The 17,645-nt window shown below is 31.0% G+C and overlaps 1 protein-coding gene across 1 annotated transcript in view; it reads right to left on the bottom strand.

The window, feature by feature from the left end:
• The window catches only part of dnajc17 (DnaJ (Hsp40) homolog, subfamily C, member 17), a 98,964-nt gene that overhangs the window by 42,715 nt on the left and 38,604 nt on the right, over window positions 1–17,645 (bottom strand). Inside the window, exons 8-10 of the mRNA XM_056476758.1 lie at window positions 15,811–15,888; window positions 4,761–4,841; window positions 2,637–2,759 (exon numbers count right to left, since the gene is read on the bottom strand). Coding sequence (XP_056332733.1) covers window positions 2,637–2,759; window positions 4,761–4,841; window positions 15,811–15,888 — 282 coding nt within the window. The remainder of the gene's footprint in view (window positions 1–2,636; window positions 2,760–4,760; window positions 4,842–15,810; window positions 15,889–17,645) is intronic.

Below are 17,645 nucleotides of genomic sequence, written 5' to 3'. Positions count from 1 at the left end.
TACTGCCTCCTTTAATTTTCATTAAAAATACGAAACATTCGCTCTCTCTTGCTGAACATCAGTTTTAATAATCAATAATGGCCATTATAAAAGTATAACGTAAAGGAAATGAAGGCAAGCAATCAGTCAAATGTGCAGAATCAGTGTACCTGGTTACATTAATTAATAATTCTTTAATTCCTGTTTATGTAAAGCACTTTGAATTGCCACGGTGTATGAAATGTGCTATATAAATAAACTTGCCTTGCCTAATATATTCACTTATCTTTGCGCTCAGCCTAAACACGTTACCTGAGAACAAGTAATAGATTCAAAAGACCAAAGTCAGGGAATATGTCGATAGATATAGACAATGAGATGAATTAAATATCACGTTTAACAAATATAATGAGATTAGATCCAGCGGTAGATCCTTGATGAACACTCCGAAGTGCATAGCTCTCATCTGGGTAGATAAGCTGCAGTGCATGCCAGAGAGTGTGTGTGTGTGTGTGGTCACGTGATGTGCGTTTTCAGCAGTATAGTGGGGACGGAGAGTCGTTCAGAAATGCTGGGTGAAACGCCAGTGTGGACATGGATCGGTTTCATTTTAAAACTAAAATCTACTAGTGTAAACAGGGCCTTAGCCTTGGGTAAGAAACAGATTGTACTTTGTGTGTGTGTGTGTTCTATTCGAATGTGGATCCTTTCACTGGTCTGGTGTCAGCTCTGAACATGGATGCCTGACGTTTGTATTCTGGTTAAAATACCTATGTATGACGCAGTTAATGACGCCAAATGCTGAATTCTTCATCATTCTTCAAAATATCTTCTTTTGTGCTTGACAGAAACTCATAAAGGTTTGGAAACACTTGAGTGTGAGTAAATGATGGATGTTCATTTATTGATGAACTGTCTCTATAAGGTTTGTATCTTCATGCTCAGTCAACTTTTATTTTGTAGTAATTTTCAGTCAAGTCAAGAATATTTGAATGCAAATTTCTAAAATGCTTATTTTATAATGGGTTCAACTAATAATCACAATTAGTTTTTTTTACAATATTTGAGCCATGTGAGCAGGGATTAAATAGTTATTCGCTATAAAACGAAAGATTATTTGTCCTTTAACTCCATGTAATCTTCATGCTCAGTCAATCAGTGACTTATTTTGTAGTCATTTTCCCACTCTTTATGTAAAAATATAAACAAGCCAAGAATATTAGGGCTGCAAATTAGCTTTATGCTATATGCCCTAAGTGCTATATGCCCTATGTACGCAATATAGGTTATCTTTGTATAACAATGTGAAGTGTATTGTCCCTGTAAAATAAACAAGCAAATAAAAAATACAAATTTAAGAAAATTTCTATGCAAATTGTCTATAATACTTATTTTACAATTAGCCCAAAATAACTCGTTTTATATTTATTTTTCTTTTTTAATATTTGAGCCATGTGACCACAGAATAAATGTTTGTTTACTATAAAACGAAAGACTATTTGTCCTTTAACTTAATTTAATCTTCATGATTAGTCAAAAAAAAATTGTAGTCATTTACTTTACGTAAAAATGTAAATGAGCCACATATATTTGTTTGAAAACGTGTATAATACTTATTTTTACAATAAGCCGAAAATAATAATTTAAAAAAAATAATATTTGAGCCATGTGAGCAGGGATTAAATGATAGTTCACTGTGAGTCGTAAGATTATTTGTCCTTTAACTTAATTTAATCTTCATGCTCAGTCAAAAAAAAAAAAATAAATAAATAAATAAATATATATATATATATATATATATATATATATATATATATATATATATATATATATATATATATATATATATATATATATATATATATATATTGTAGTCATTTTCCCACATTTTTTATGGAAAAATGTCAAATAAGCCACAAATATTTGTATGCAAATGAGTAAAATACTTCTTTTACAAAAATAATAACTTATTTTTTTCATTTATTTTTCTTTTTTTAATATTTGAGCCATGTGAGCAGGGATTGTTCACTGTAAACCAAAAGATTATGTGTTTTAACTTCATTTCATCATCATGCTCAGTCAATTAGTGACTTTTATATTGTAATTTGTCCCAATCTTTATGTAAAAACTGTAAATGAGCCACAAATATTTGTATGCAAATGTGTATAATACTTATTTTACAATGAGATGTTTTTAAATATCTGAGCCATATAAGCAGGGATTAAATGGCAGATCACTGTGAACCGAAAAATTATTTGTATTTAACTATATTTAATCTTCATGCTCAGTCAATCAGTGACTTTTATTTTGTAGCTGTTCTCCCACTCCTTATGTAAAAATGTAAATGAGCCATGAATGTTATCTATTTGGCTATAATAATTATAGGCAAATGTCTATGATACTTATTTTACAATGAGTTCATAACAATTCAGATTTTTTTTCTTTGTTCAAATATTTGAGCCATGTGAGCAGGAATTAAACAATTGTTTACTGTAAACCAAAAGATTATTTGTGTTTTAACTCCAGAACAATGTTAAACTTTGCACAATATTACTGTAAAACAACGTGTAATGCAGCTGTTTTTAGTATAGTATAAACACAAACGCTTCACCTTTTTTTTTCCAGCAGTCAAAGTGCTGTGATTTGTGTGTGTGTACCTGTGTAGCACCAAAACCGGTGTGTGTGTTTTCGCTGTGTGTCATCTGCACAGGCTGACCCTCCAACCACGTGATTTTCAACGGGTTCCCAGTCAGACCGCTCTCATTTTTACACGCCAGCTCCTAAATCAGACCACAGAAACCAAAACAAATGTCATTACAGTGCAAATAAAACACCTTATTTACTTTTAAAGGTCAGGTGAAGTGCTTTGAAATGTGCTTTATTTGCTCGATGTCAGACATAATCTCAACTGAAACATGAAGAGAAGGCGGGACATGTAAATAACAGCCAATAGTGTTTGTTTTTTCTCACAGCTCTGCCAGTGAGAGTGACTGAGATCAAGAGCATCAACTGAACAGCCAATGAGAAGAAGGGACAGGTCAGGTACTAGAGAGCATTTGATTGGTCAGAAGATTTGATGTGAAAATGAAGTATGAAGTGACGTGAATAAAACCGTGGATGCATTTAGGCGGAAGCGACAAACTGCAAACTTTGTAGATCAGTTTATTGAAAGATGAAATAAACTGGTGATCTACAGTTTGAGCGACAGCAATAATTCATTATGAATTACAGTGAATTAATGCATTTATATTACAAACAAACTAAGCCGAAGGAAAATTAATGAATGGATGAATAAATGAATGGATGAATAAATGAATGATTGAATAAATGAATAAATGAATGAATAAATGAATAAATGAATGAATAAATGAATGAATAAATGAATAAATAAATGAATGAATAAATGAATAAATAAATGAATAAATGAATGAATGAATGAATAAATGAATAAATGAATGAATAAATTAACGAATAATTGAATAAATAAATGAACGAATAAATGAATGAATAAATGAATGAATAAATGAATAAATGAATGAATAAATGAATGAATGAATAAATGAATGAATAAATGAATGAATAAATAAATGAATGAATAAATGAATAAATAAATGAATGAATAAATGAATAAATGAATGAATAAATGAATAAATAAATGAATGAATAAATGAATAAATAAATGAATGAATAAATGAATAAATAAATGAATAAATAAATGAATAAATGAATAAATGAATGAATAAATGAATGAATAAATAAATGAATGAATAAATGAATAAATAAATGAATAAATAAATGAATGAATAAATGAATAAATAAATGAATAAATAAATGAATGAATAAATGAATGAATGAATAAATGAATAAATGAATGAATAAATGAATAAATGAATAAATGAATGAATAAATGAATAAATAAATAAATGAATAAATAAATGAATAAATAAATGAATGAATGAATGAATAAATGAATGAATAAATGAATAAATGAATGAATAAATGAATGAATAAATAAATTAATGAATAAATGAATGAATGAATTAATGAATGAATAAATAAATGAATGAATAAATGAATAAATAAATGAATAAATAAATAAATGAATGAATAAATGAATGAATGAATAAATGAATGAATAAATGAACGAATAAATGAATAAATAAATGAATAAATAAATTAATGAATAAATGAATAAATGAATGAATGAATGAATGAATAAATGAATGAACAAATGAATAAATGAATGAATGAATAAATGAATGAATAAATGAATGAATAAATGAATGAATAAATGAATAAATAAATGAATGAACGAATGAATAAATGAATGAATGAATGAATAAATGAATGAATAAATGAATGAATAAATGAATAAATAAATGAATGAATGAATAAATGAATAAATAAATGAATGAATGAATGAATGAATGAATGAATGAATAAATGAATGAATAAATGAATAAATGAATGAATGAATGAATAAATGAATGAATAAATGAATGAATAAATGAATAAATAAATGAATAAATAAATGAATGAATAAATGAACAAATGAATGAATGAATGAATGAATAAATGAATGAATAAATGAATAAATAAATGAATAAATAAATGAATGAATAAATGAATGAATGAATGAATGAATGAATGAATGAATAAATGAATAAATAAATGAATGAATGAATGAATGAATGAATGAATGAATGAATGAATGAATGAATGAATGAATTGTGATGCAGCAGTTGTGTATTTGCACACTTGATTCAAATAAAAACACTCACAGCAGCTTTTGCAGAAGCGAACTCCACCACAGCGCTGCCTTTCTTCTTGCTGGATATCAAGATGTTCAAGACATCTCCATACTGCAACACAAACACCAGACAATCAATTATCAGTAGTGGTGTAACGGATCACAAGTCTCACTGTTCGGATCATATTATGGTTTTTTAGTCACGGATCGGACCATTTTCTGATCAGCCAAAAAGGGGAGGAGACAAATGTAATTTGCTTTCCATTTACTACAAAAACAGCGCTGCGGGACACTTTTTGTTTCAACACACAGAACTTAAACTTGTAATTTTATTAAAAATAAGATGCAGAAATAATCAACTGAACAAAAATAAATAGTAAAATATTCAGTACTGTGAGAAATAATATTCACTACTGTTGCTGATAACACTAAACATAGATATCTAACATTATAATGTGTACAGCCCATATTTATTTTTAGTCTCATCTTCAATAAGTGATTCAGTTATTCACTCATAAAACTTCATGTTTCATTGCTAGATGATCATTTTTGAAGAATTATTCAGTGGCATAATTTTGATGGCTAGGCATCGCCACCTATAGATTAAATAATGTAACTGCTACCTTCAACTTTCATTTTTGAGCATTGTTAAATGCATATGATAGTGATTTTAATCTTCTCCATAAACATCAGTGGTTTTATCTAAACTAAAAACTGTTCTCCCAGTACTTCTGTGTCATTTGACTATTTGTAACTTTAAAACTAACTCAAAAGACTAAAGACGATCGGCGTTTTCAGATTTGAATGCAGTGATTGGATTAATAAACATATGCAGATCACCATCATTTATAACTGATGTTGCGTGGGTGTTGAGATCCCGATCTTTTAATGATTAGTCGTGCAGCTTACGCTGAATGCATTAATGCAGGCTAAACAAGTAGTGACGGAAAACACCTTTAATAACCTAAGAAACCCACCACATCCTGAATAACCCACAACAACTTCTTCCATCATCATTATATTTTAAAGGAAAGGCTATATGTTTTCATACATGTGATTTGAAGAACGTGAGAGGCGATCTTTAGTAAAGACAAATTTAGTAAAGTAAAAATAAAAAGTATTAATCTGCGGGTCATGTGTTTTCTCGAACCGTGGGTTGTGATCCATACAAATAACGGATCAACCGTGATCTGTTACACCCCTAATCATAAGTGCGGTAAAAAAAACATACCGAAAATGATTATTGTTTATATCCTACCCTCTTTCCAGCAGTGCACATTCATTCCTGTGGCTCTTAAAGTTACATCGTGCTATTTTCGTGCTATTGCTATTTTTATTGGCTTTAATAAGAAAGAAATCAAGTTAAGGCATCGCAGTGGCGCAGTAGGTGGTGCTGTCGCCTCACAGCAAGAAGGTCGCTGGTTTGAGCCTCGGCTGGGTCAGTTGGCATTTCTGTGTGGCGTTTGCATGTTCTCCCTGCGTTCGTATGGGTTTCCTCCGGGTGCTCCAGTTTCCCCCACAGTCCAAAGACATGTGGTACAGATGAATTGGGTAGGGTAAATTGTCCGTAGTGTATGAGTGTGTATGGATGTTTCCCAGAGATGGGTTGAAGCTGGAAGAGCAGCTACTGCTTAAAACATGTGCTGGATAAGTTGGCGGTTCATTCCGCTGTGGCGACCCCGGATTAATAAAGGGACTAAGCCGAAAAGAAAATGAATGAATGAATGAATGCAATGAGTTAGGTACTTACAGTGATGACTAACGTTTAATAAGTTCATTGTTCATATTTTTATCATTTTATTTTATTTTTTATTATCAATAAATCTGAGGACTTTTATTGATTTTTACTTCATTTTTATCTACACATTCCACTGTGGTAAATTTCAGGATTTCTGAAATTCATAGGTGTAATATCAACATCAAATAAAGAAATAAAATAATAATAAAATTAACAAGCAAACAAATAAATATTAATAATTTATTAATAAATAATAAAATCAAATAAATTAATAAAAATTAATTAAATACAATAAATAAAAATTAAATATATATTTTTAAATAAATACAAACAAAAATAAATAAATAAACATACATAAATATATACCTATATATATATATATATATAAAACTTTTTTTTTATAGATTTATTTGTATATGTATACATGTCTGTATGTATGCATGCATGTATATGTATATATATATATATATATATATATATATATATATATATATATATATATATATATATATATATATATATATATATATATATATACATATATACATGCATGCATACATACAGACATGTATACATATACAAATAAATCTATAAAAAAAAAAGTTATATATATATATTTATATAGCCACTCATTATTAACCAAAACAATCCAGCTTTTTAAATATGTCTTTTCCCATAATCGAGCAGCTCTCAAAATATCTGAACTTTTGCTTAAAATTTGAAAAGAAAATAAACATCATGAGAGCGACGACGAGCCGAGTTAGATTTAAAGTCAATCTATTTTCAGCATAAATGTTTTCTTCCCAGATCTGGAGTATTTCTGAGCATCAGCCATAAATCTGAGAAACATCAGCTAATGTTCAGCAGCGTTTACTCCTCCAGTTCAGTCCATCATCATCATCATCATCATCATCATCATCATCATCATTATTATTAATATCAGGAATTCTGGGAGTCAATCTGGAGTATCGGTCAGTATTTGACCTTTGACAGCGGAAAGGAAGATGCCAAACTAAAGTACGTGCAGATCTAAACCCACTACAGCTACTATTAGCACACGGTTTATGAGGAACTGCATGAAAGAAAATCTCAATTTCTTCATTATATTCAGTTGAGGGCAAAACCATTCGCCCGCCTGAGCAACATTTATTCTTTTTTAAATATTTCCCAAATGATGTTGAACAGATTTTTCACAGTATTTCCTCTAATATTTGTTCTTCTGGAGAAAGTCTTTTTTGTTTTATTTCGGCTAGAATAAAAGCAGTTTTAATTGTTTTAAACCCATTTTAAGATATATTAATAGCCCCCTTCAGCAATGTTTGTTTTGGATTGTGTCCAGAACAAACCACTGTTATACAATGACTTGCCTAATTACCCTAACTTTACCTTAATTAACCTAGTTAAGCCTTTAAATGTCACTTTAAGCTGAATAGAAGTGTCTTGAAGAATATCTAGTCTAATATTATTTACTGTCATCACAACAACGAGAAAAGAAATCAGTTATTAGAAATAAGTTTAGAAAAAAAACATTAGGTTTAAAAATGTGTTGTAAAAAAAATCTGATATTGGGAAAAAATGTACCTGGGGGGCTAATAATTCAGACTTCAACTATGTGCATATATACAGACATAGTTTCTTTTAAAATTGTATTATTTTTTGTTAAAGCTAATTGCTTTCAGTTTCAGAATCTTGATAGTAATAAAGTTAATTATTTAAAAATGTTAAATTATTTTTTTATTTTAAGTAAAGCACTTTGTATTACCATTGTGTATGAAGCCTGCTATATAAATAAACTCCATGCATGCCTAAATTGTTCTTTTACTAATAACCTATAATCAAGAATCGCTATTTATAACAACAAAAAAAGCACACACCCCAGATTCCCAGTGTCACCAGTGCAGATTTGCGTTTAGATGCACAAGATGCAAGTCTTGCGATTGCATGTGAAAAGCAGATTTGTAGTTTTTCCTCATACGTTTCTTTGAAATATTATTAAATTTTATTTTGAAGAATTTTGCTTTCAGTTTCAAAAAAATTTCTTCAGAATTTTTTTAAATATGTTCAAAATCATAAATTATATTTTTAAAAATGTTATTAACAGGTTTATTTGTTTATTTATATGTTTTTTATTTTATTTTTAATTGTAGCTTTTCCTTATACGTTTCTTTTAAATATTATTTTATTATTTTTTTGAAGAATTTTTCTTTTGGTTCCAGAATTTTTCAGTTTTGGTTTTAAAAACTGTTAAATACATATATTACGTTTTTTTTAATAACTTCCCAGAAACGCCCAGGTATATCAACAGCTGTTCAAGTATATTTAGTGACACATATTATTATTATTATTATTATTATCATTATTATTATTATCATTATTATTATTATTATTATTATTATTATTATTATTATTATTATTATTATTATTATTATTATTATTATTATCATCCTTTTAGACTTTTTCTGTATCCACCCAAGATAGCCAAACATTTGCGATCAATTAACCAGTGGAAAATCTCCTCTCATTACCCGTTTCGTAGGCTACTGCTGGTTGTGTGTGCGCAAGAACTGTCAATACTCCCACAGTCTCACAGAGATGCGCCTTTTGGTAAGTTAAAAAATGCGTCTGACTGTAGTTTCTAAATCTCTTAAAATGTCCGGGATTCAGCTTTCGCTTTCTAAAGTTGTCATTAATTGTATGCGTTTTTGCATTACCTTTTTACTTAATCCTATTTTCGCTTGGCTTTGCAGCTGACTGCAAGAGCAAGAGAAACATTAAATAATTAATTATTTAATAAACCACTTAGAAAAAAATATTTACTATATACTCGGACAGGACGAAATGATATTCATTCATTCATTTTCGTTACGGCACAGGCCCGTTATTAATCTGGGGTCGCCACAGTGAAATGAACCACCAACTAATCCAGCACATGTTTTACGCAGCGGATGCCCTTCCAGCTGCAACCCATCACTGGGAAACACCAATTATCACTCATACACACTTATTCACACTCATACACTACAGACAATTTAGCTTACCCAATTCACCTGTACCAGATGTGCTTGAACTTGTGAGGAAAACCGGAGCACCCGGAGGAAACCCACGCCAACACGAGGAGAACATGCAAACTCCACACAGAAACGCCAACTGATCCAGCCAGGGCTTGAACCAGCGACCTTCTTGCTGTGAGGCGATTGTGCTACCCACGAAATGATATATAAATGCAAAATATTTGTAATTTTTTGCAATATTGCCTGTTTTTATTCCTTTCTGTTATTCATTTCTCAGTTGTATATTTGATTAATTTAGTGTTTAAATCTTTTTATTATGGTATACATATTTTATTAATTAGATTATGTTAAAATATTACACATATCTAAAACGTTTTAGCAATAATGTACAAAATGTCATGCCAATAAAGCAACTTGAACTTAAGAATATAGTTAAAAATCACATTATGTTTTGCTTGTCGCATGTAGTTGACCATGTGTGTGATGTTGGTAAAAGCTGCGTTTCGATCCGCCGACCACCATAAGTATATGTCAAACCTGTGTAAACCACTGAACATTATAACATGCGTTTTTTATCTTATTTGTTTGTTTATTTTGCTTATACGTTTCTTATAAGTACTTTAAATTACAAATGTGTATATAGAAATAAACTAGCCTTGCCTAAATTATTCAGCTAATTACCTACAATTCAGAATCATCATTTAAAACAACAACAAAAAAGCCCAGATTCCCAGATCTGCGTGTAGATGCACAATTGAATCTTGCGTTTGCATGTGAAGAGCAGATTTCCAGCAGTCCCTGAACGCCTCTAAACACGTCTGCAGCGGTGGCATGTGCTAAAAACAAGAAAAACTTAACAGCGCTCGCACACGGGGGGGAAATAAAGCTTTTAATGGCTGATGTCATGCAGACCTGAGACCCGCGGCGCTGGACGGCAGATCTGCTCATTAATAGCAGAAAAAATAAAACTGCTCATTCACACACAAGGCCACTTCTCACGTCTTTAAAACACAGGCTGGACGGACAGCGTGCTTCAGATAATCAGATGAAAACAACATTCAAATACGCTAACAATTAAACGCGGCTCCGAAAAGCTCATAATCGGCCCTCGTAAAGCTCTCGCAACACTTGTTTTTGACACGGAAGACATGCACAACATGAGGAAAGAGAATGCTGGAAATGTACAACTATTTGAAACTCACTGTAAAGGAAATTGGTGTCAAATTTACAGTATTAATAGCAATTTTGGTTTCCAGTAATACTGTAAAGTTTACAAGTGCATTGTAAATGAATAATTATAATCTGATGTAAAGCTACAGCAATTAATATTGGTTTGTTTGTTTTTTTTTTGGTAGGCACGGTGGCTCAGTGGTTAGCACTGTGGCCTCACAGCAAGAAGGCTGCTGGTTTGAGTCTCGGCTGGGTCAGTTGGTGTTTCTGTGTGGAGTTTGCAAGTTCTCCCCGCGTCGGTGTGTGTTTCCTCCGTGTGCTCTGGTTTCCCCCACAGTCCAAACACATGCGCTATAGGGGAGTTGATTAACTAAATTGGCTGTAGTGCATGAGTGTGTGTGTAAATGAGTGTGTAGTTCATTTGATTTATTTACAATGTATTTTGTTAGGGCTGGGCAATTAATCAAAAACTAATCGACATCGACATTCAGAACCTGTAATTGATTCAATTTTTCGTATTACTTTCCCTACCGTGCGTGGAGTCATGTGACCCCGCTCTGTTAAGGCTACTGTACACTTCTGTGCCTAAAGCACGGGCATGGTCCAGCGCAGCCTTTGTGCGGTTGCATACTTTTGTGAGCACATTACATGTGAGTAGGCTTGTGCCGGTATTCGGTAATGCGATAAATCACGGTAATGAATATGCACGATATTGTTATCGCGGGCACTTCAAAATACCGTGAAAAATAATAGATCCGAATTTATATTCTTAGAACGCGCCTTAGCTTATTTTCCATCAACCGCTTGAAGAAACACTGCGTATATGCTGCGCAGAACTGATGCGCACTCTGATGTAAACAATCCCCACATGTAGAAGCCCTGTGTGCACACAGCGCGCGCCGCCGCTGCCACCGCACTATAATCCTCACACGAAGAAGAAGCATGGCGGAAGGAGGAACGCTGCCGACAATTTATCCCCCTTCAAAAAAAAAGTCAGAGGTTTGGAAATATTTTGGGTTCCAAAAAAATGCAGAGGGATTGCTGATCGAAGACTGTTTCCCTTTGCACATTCACTTTGATATAATTGCTCAAGTTTACTTTTATATTGTGTATTGTTTTATTTATATTTATTTGTATTTAAATGTTTGAAGTACTTTTAGTTAATTAAAAAGTTATTAAAGTTACTAAGTTGACGAAACTGAAGTTTTTTGTGTTTTTTTACCTGTTTCTCTAGTAAAATTACAATATCGTGATAATACCGTATACCGTGATAAAAGCTCAATCAATTAATTGCAGCATGAAAATGTGATACCGGCACATGCCTACATGTGAGCATATTTTTTGTACAAAACTTAATAGTGAACCATGAGGGCAAAAAATAAATAAATAAATAAAATAATCGTTCATTAATCGTAATTGAGTTCAACTGTTTAATTAATCGAGATTTCCATTTTAGGTCAAATCGCCCAGCCCTACAGTTTGCAATGTCATATTTTCTGTCTTTTAGACAATGAGAGACTTGCTTTGTTTACCAAATTGTTCCGGAAGCCAGCTCTCTGCAACTCTCACATGGTCACCCACTGAAGCTAAGCAGGGCTGCGCCTGGTCAGTACCTGGATGGGGGACCACATGGGAAAGCTGGGTTGCTGCCGGAAGTGGTGTTAGTGAGACCAGCAGGGGGCGCTCAACCTGCGGTCTGTGTGGGTCGTAATGCCCCAGTATTGTGACAAGGACTCTATACTGCTTAGTGAGCGCCGTCTTTCGGATGAGATGTTAAACCAAGGTCCTGACTCTCTGTGGTTGTTAAAAATCCCAGGAATTTCCTTTGAAAAGGAGTAGGGGTTTAACCCCGGCATCTTGGCCAAATCTGTCCACTGTCCTCTGCCCATCACGGCCTCCTTACCATCCCCATATCATAATTGGCTTAATCACTCTGTCTCCTCTCCACCAATCAGCTGATGTGTGGTGTGTGGTCTGGCGTAATATGGCTGCCGTCATGTCATCCAGGTAGATGCTGCACACTGGTGCTGGATGAGGAGATTCCACCCCAATGTGTAAAGCGCTTTAAGTGCCCAGAAAAGCGCTATATAAATGTAAGGAATTATTATTATTAACATTATTATTATTAAGTGGATCTAATTGGATTTACATTGTAAACGTTCAATAAAAGTTAAAAAGGTCTTATTTTTTATTTCATTTATTAAAGGTGCAGTAGGTGATTGTGTTCGGAAACATGTGTTGTTGTGCTGGTTGAAAGCCTCTTCACACTCCAATAGTAATGATTAAAGTAAATGATCTAAATGTATTTATATGTATTTTTTTATTCTGGGTGAGGCATAAGACTAAAACATGTTCATCCAATTAAATATTGTCAGACCGACAAGTAACTCAATTACGACAGGGATCTCAAACTGTCTGTCAACCAGTGGTGTAAAGTAACTAATTACAAATACTCAAATGACTGTAATTGAGTAGTTTTTCTCAGGAATTGTAATTTACTGAGTAGTTTTATAAATGTGTACCTTTTACTTTCCCTTGAGTCAATTTTTAGTGCTGTATCTGTTCTTTTACTCCACTACTTTCCTTCAACCTGCAGTCACTACTTTATTATTTTACTTGTCTATGAGGATTAGACTAATCATTCCTGTGATTCCTGTCCAATCAAATCACACACAGAAGGTAAACCACATCATAATGAACCACCTCAAGACATGTGCGATTTAAAATTGCAGCAAACTGTTTGGAAGCATTAAAAGCGTCCAAGAAGATGTCCAAAGTCTTTACCCGCATTGATCCAGAGACTGTTTAGATGCATGTCATTGATGAGAAGATGACAGATGTTTACTGTATGATGACCGAAATGGCTCTAAACACCCAGCAAGCACAAGACGTCAACATGACGTCTGATTGATGTTGTATCATCGTGGGGACGATGCATTTTGTTTGGAAATGAAAATCGAGTTGACGTCAGAACTCAACGTCAGGCCAACGTCTATGTCCAACCTAAAACCAACCAAATGATGTAACAGCTTGACGTTGTGTGGACGTTACGACTATTGACATTTATCAGACGTTGGATTTTGGTTGCCATACCTGATGAATAAATGTCAGTATTTGACGTCAATATGATGCTGGTTTTAGAAGTTGGGTCGACTTTGGATTTTGGTTACTTTCTAACAACCTAAAATCTACCAAATACGTCATTATTGGACATCAAAATAACATCCTTAGACGCTGGCTAGATGTTAAATTTTGGTCACCTGACGTCACAACCTAAATGTAACCTAATAATAACGTCTGATGACGTTGTGTGCCTGCTGGGCAATAACTAAATGCACTACAGAATGTTACGTTTACACACATCCTCAAATTACACGTAAACACATCAGCTTTTAACAGCGTAATACTCACTACTCACTACTCTTGAGTACTTTTGAAAGCTCTACTTTTTACTCATACTTTGAGTAATATTTACAACAGATACTTTTACTCTACTTGTAATGGTACTTTTACTTGAGTATGATTTTTCAGTACTCTTTCCACCACTGCTGTCAACAAATTTAAATTTGAACTTCTGTGCAGCCTCTTTAAGCAGACAGATATGTCACTCGCGCACACTACTACTGAGAGAGAGACGTCATCAGGCAAACTCTGCAAACTTCTTTCTGAAAGACCAGCGTGGCCTTGTATCCATGAAAAGAAAGATTGTTTCTGAATGGGTTTCTGCCAAAAATGCAGAATCAAAACTTTTCTAAACCCTGAATCAATATCGGAATTACTTTTGCACACTGGAGGGAAATGACGTTATGCAGTTCAAAACAACGATCTGAAGGATGACACCACGGCTGAAGTATTTCTTTTAGACAGGTATGTTTTAAAACTACTTTAGCCACTCAAAGCTTATGTAGACTGTGTTGTTGTTTATGAATGGGGTTATATGCACAGTAGTGTTGTTCAGCCACTGAAAACGTATGGCAAATGATTGGCAATTTTCAAGTTCATTCAAGTTGGCTTGGTAACATAAGTTTAATGTCAAAAGATGACAGGATAGTTATGTTTAATAACAAAACATGGGTAAATATGCTCTTCTGCCTAACGGACTTTACTGAGGTGAAGCTTGATTTTCATTCTTGAGGCCTGTCAACAACTACGCTTGATAAAGTGTGTGTCTCCATAGAGTTTTCTGACTGGTGAATGACATGATCTAGTGTTATATCTAATCAGTGCATGTTTATGACTTAAGGAGGCGTGGCTTTGGACGGCAGGGGAGGTATGTAAAATTTCTAAGCTATTATGCTAATGCTAGCATTCTGGCACCTACTGCACCTTTAAGTTTTTAGTTATGATCATCCTGCAGATGTTTTACAAAATTCTGAGCAGAAATAGCAAAAAAATGTCTGCAGATTCTGTCTGGCCCTAGTTAAAGCCATTTATTGTAAATAAAGTGTCAAAAACATGCAAACTCTAGATTTAGACATACACATTTTTCTTTTAAAAACAATTGGGTATACGCACACAGACTTAATTTCAGCCAGCCAGCCCTAGGCCTATTATAAAATTGACACGTTTAAGATCTGATTTCTTTAAAAATCAGTGATCTTCACTGCCTGTACGATATAAAGTGGGTCTCAGACCAGACAAGAAGCACTGCATTAAATTACAGTTTCCCCCGCCATCTCTTTAAAACATGAACATTTATCTCACCCCAGTATTTTCAATAGAGTTTCTGTGCTCACCTGCTACTGACGGTAGAGTTTACATGGTCTTTCATCTCGTTTTACGCTTGAACAACTAAATGAATGCTTAAGTCTACTTTACTGAATGTTTTATAATTACATCACAACATTGATACTGAAAAGGAACCTTATGAAATTAAAAATAGTCACATTAAGCCTTCACTGGAAGTTTATCATTGTCTGAAAAACACTAGCTGTGCATTTAGACCATTGACAGGTTTAAAAACTATAATAAACTAAATGTATTCAGTCTGACTCCCGATGCGGTGTTGGTTTTAATAAAACAAATATATATATATATATATATATATATATATATATATATATATATATATATATATAAAATAAGCTATGATCATTTTGTAAAATACTGATTCATTGGAGCCCAATTATGAATTGATAATGAAGATTAACTAAGCGTCTCACCTTCTGAAAGAGGTTTTGAAGACATTCGTGGGAATAGCCAGCATTACTGTCGTCCTCTTTTTTACATTTCCACTTCAACTGAGGAGAAAAACAGAAAAAAAATCAGCACCAAAGCAGATATTTCCAAAAAAATACATTTATTTTAAATATTGGTACTTACAAAAATGTGATACTTACAATATCTTAAAAGAATAATAACGATAATAATAATAATAATAATAATAATAATAATAATAATACCAATAATAATAACAAAAATAATAATAATAATAATAATAATACCAATAATAATAACGAAAATAATAATAATAATAATAATAATAATAATGATAATAACGAAAATAATAATAATAATAATACCAATAATAATAACAAAAATAATAATAATAATAATAATAATAATAATGCCAATAATAATAACAAAAATAATAATAATAATAATACCAATAATAATAACGAAAATAATAATAATAATAATAATAATAATAATAATAATAATAATAATAATAATAATAATGATAATAATAATAATAATAATAATACCAATAATAATAACGAAAGAATAATAATAATAATAATAATAATAATAATAATAATAATAATACCAATAATAATAACGAAAATAATAATAATAATAATAATAATAATAATAATAATAATAATGATAATAATAATAATACCAATAATAATAACGAAAATAATAATAATAATAATAATGATAATAATAATAATGATAATAATAATGATAATAATAATAATGATAATAATAATAATAATGATAATAATAATAATAATAATAATAATAATAATGATAATAATAATAATGATAATAATAATGATAATAATAATAATGATAATAATAATAATAATACCAATAATAATAATAATAATAATAATAATAATAATAACAATAATAATAATCATAATAATAATAATAATACAATAATAGTAATAATAATAATAATAATAATAATAATAATAATAATAATAATATAATAATAACAACAACAATAATAATAATCATAATAATAATAATATTATAATAATAATAATAATACAACAATAATAATGCTTAATAACAATATTATTATTATGATTATAACAATATCAATCATCATCATCATCATCATCTTTGTTATCATATTAATCATCATCATAATTTTTCATTTGAACAATTTATAGTTTTTATTAAAAGAAAATATTTTTATTCAGCAAAAATTGCAAAAAAAATATTTACATTGCAAAAAAAAAACATTTCCTCTGAAAAATAAAATTACAAATTATTTTCTACAAAAACATCAATAAATAATTCACTACAACTAAAATTCAAATACTAATATTATTTTTAATATAAATATTGTACATGTAAAGCTGCATGGGATTAATACTGAATTTTAAATTAATATTTTTTGTTGTGTAATTTCTAATTTGGGATTTTATTTTTAATTATTCAGCAAGACGGCACACAATTAATCAATCAAGTTAGATTTTCAAAATAATTAGCAAATACATTTTAAAAAAATGTTCCCTAATTTGCCTAATAACTGTTTCTTACACACTGTAAAACCCAATAAGTTAAGGTAACTCAAACCATTTAAGGAAACCGATTGCAACAAACCATTTAAGTTCAAAAACTAATCCTAATGAGTACTGTGAACTTAATACATTTGAGTAAATAAAGCAATTTGAGCACAGTAAAACCCGATAAATGAAGAGAACTCAAACCCCTGAGTACTGTAAAGCGCAATAACTTCAAGCAACTCACACCGTTTGAGGAAACCGATTGCAACAAACCATTTGAGCTCAAAAGTTATCTAGATGAGTACTGTGAACTT

Source organism: Danio aesculapii, chromosome 17, assembly GCF_903798145.1.
Source record: "Danio aesculapii chromosome 17, fDanAes4.1, whole genome shotgun sequence".
Taxonomy (NCBI): Eukaryota; Metazoa; Chordata; class Actinopteri; order Cypriniformes; family Danionidae; genus Danio; species Danio aesculapii.
Note: the sequence above shows the minus strand (reverse complement) of the source record. Positions and strands in the feature narration are given on the sequence as shown.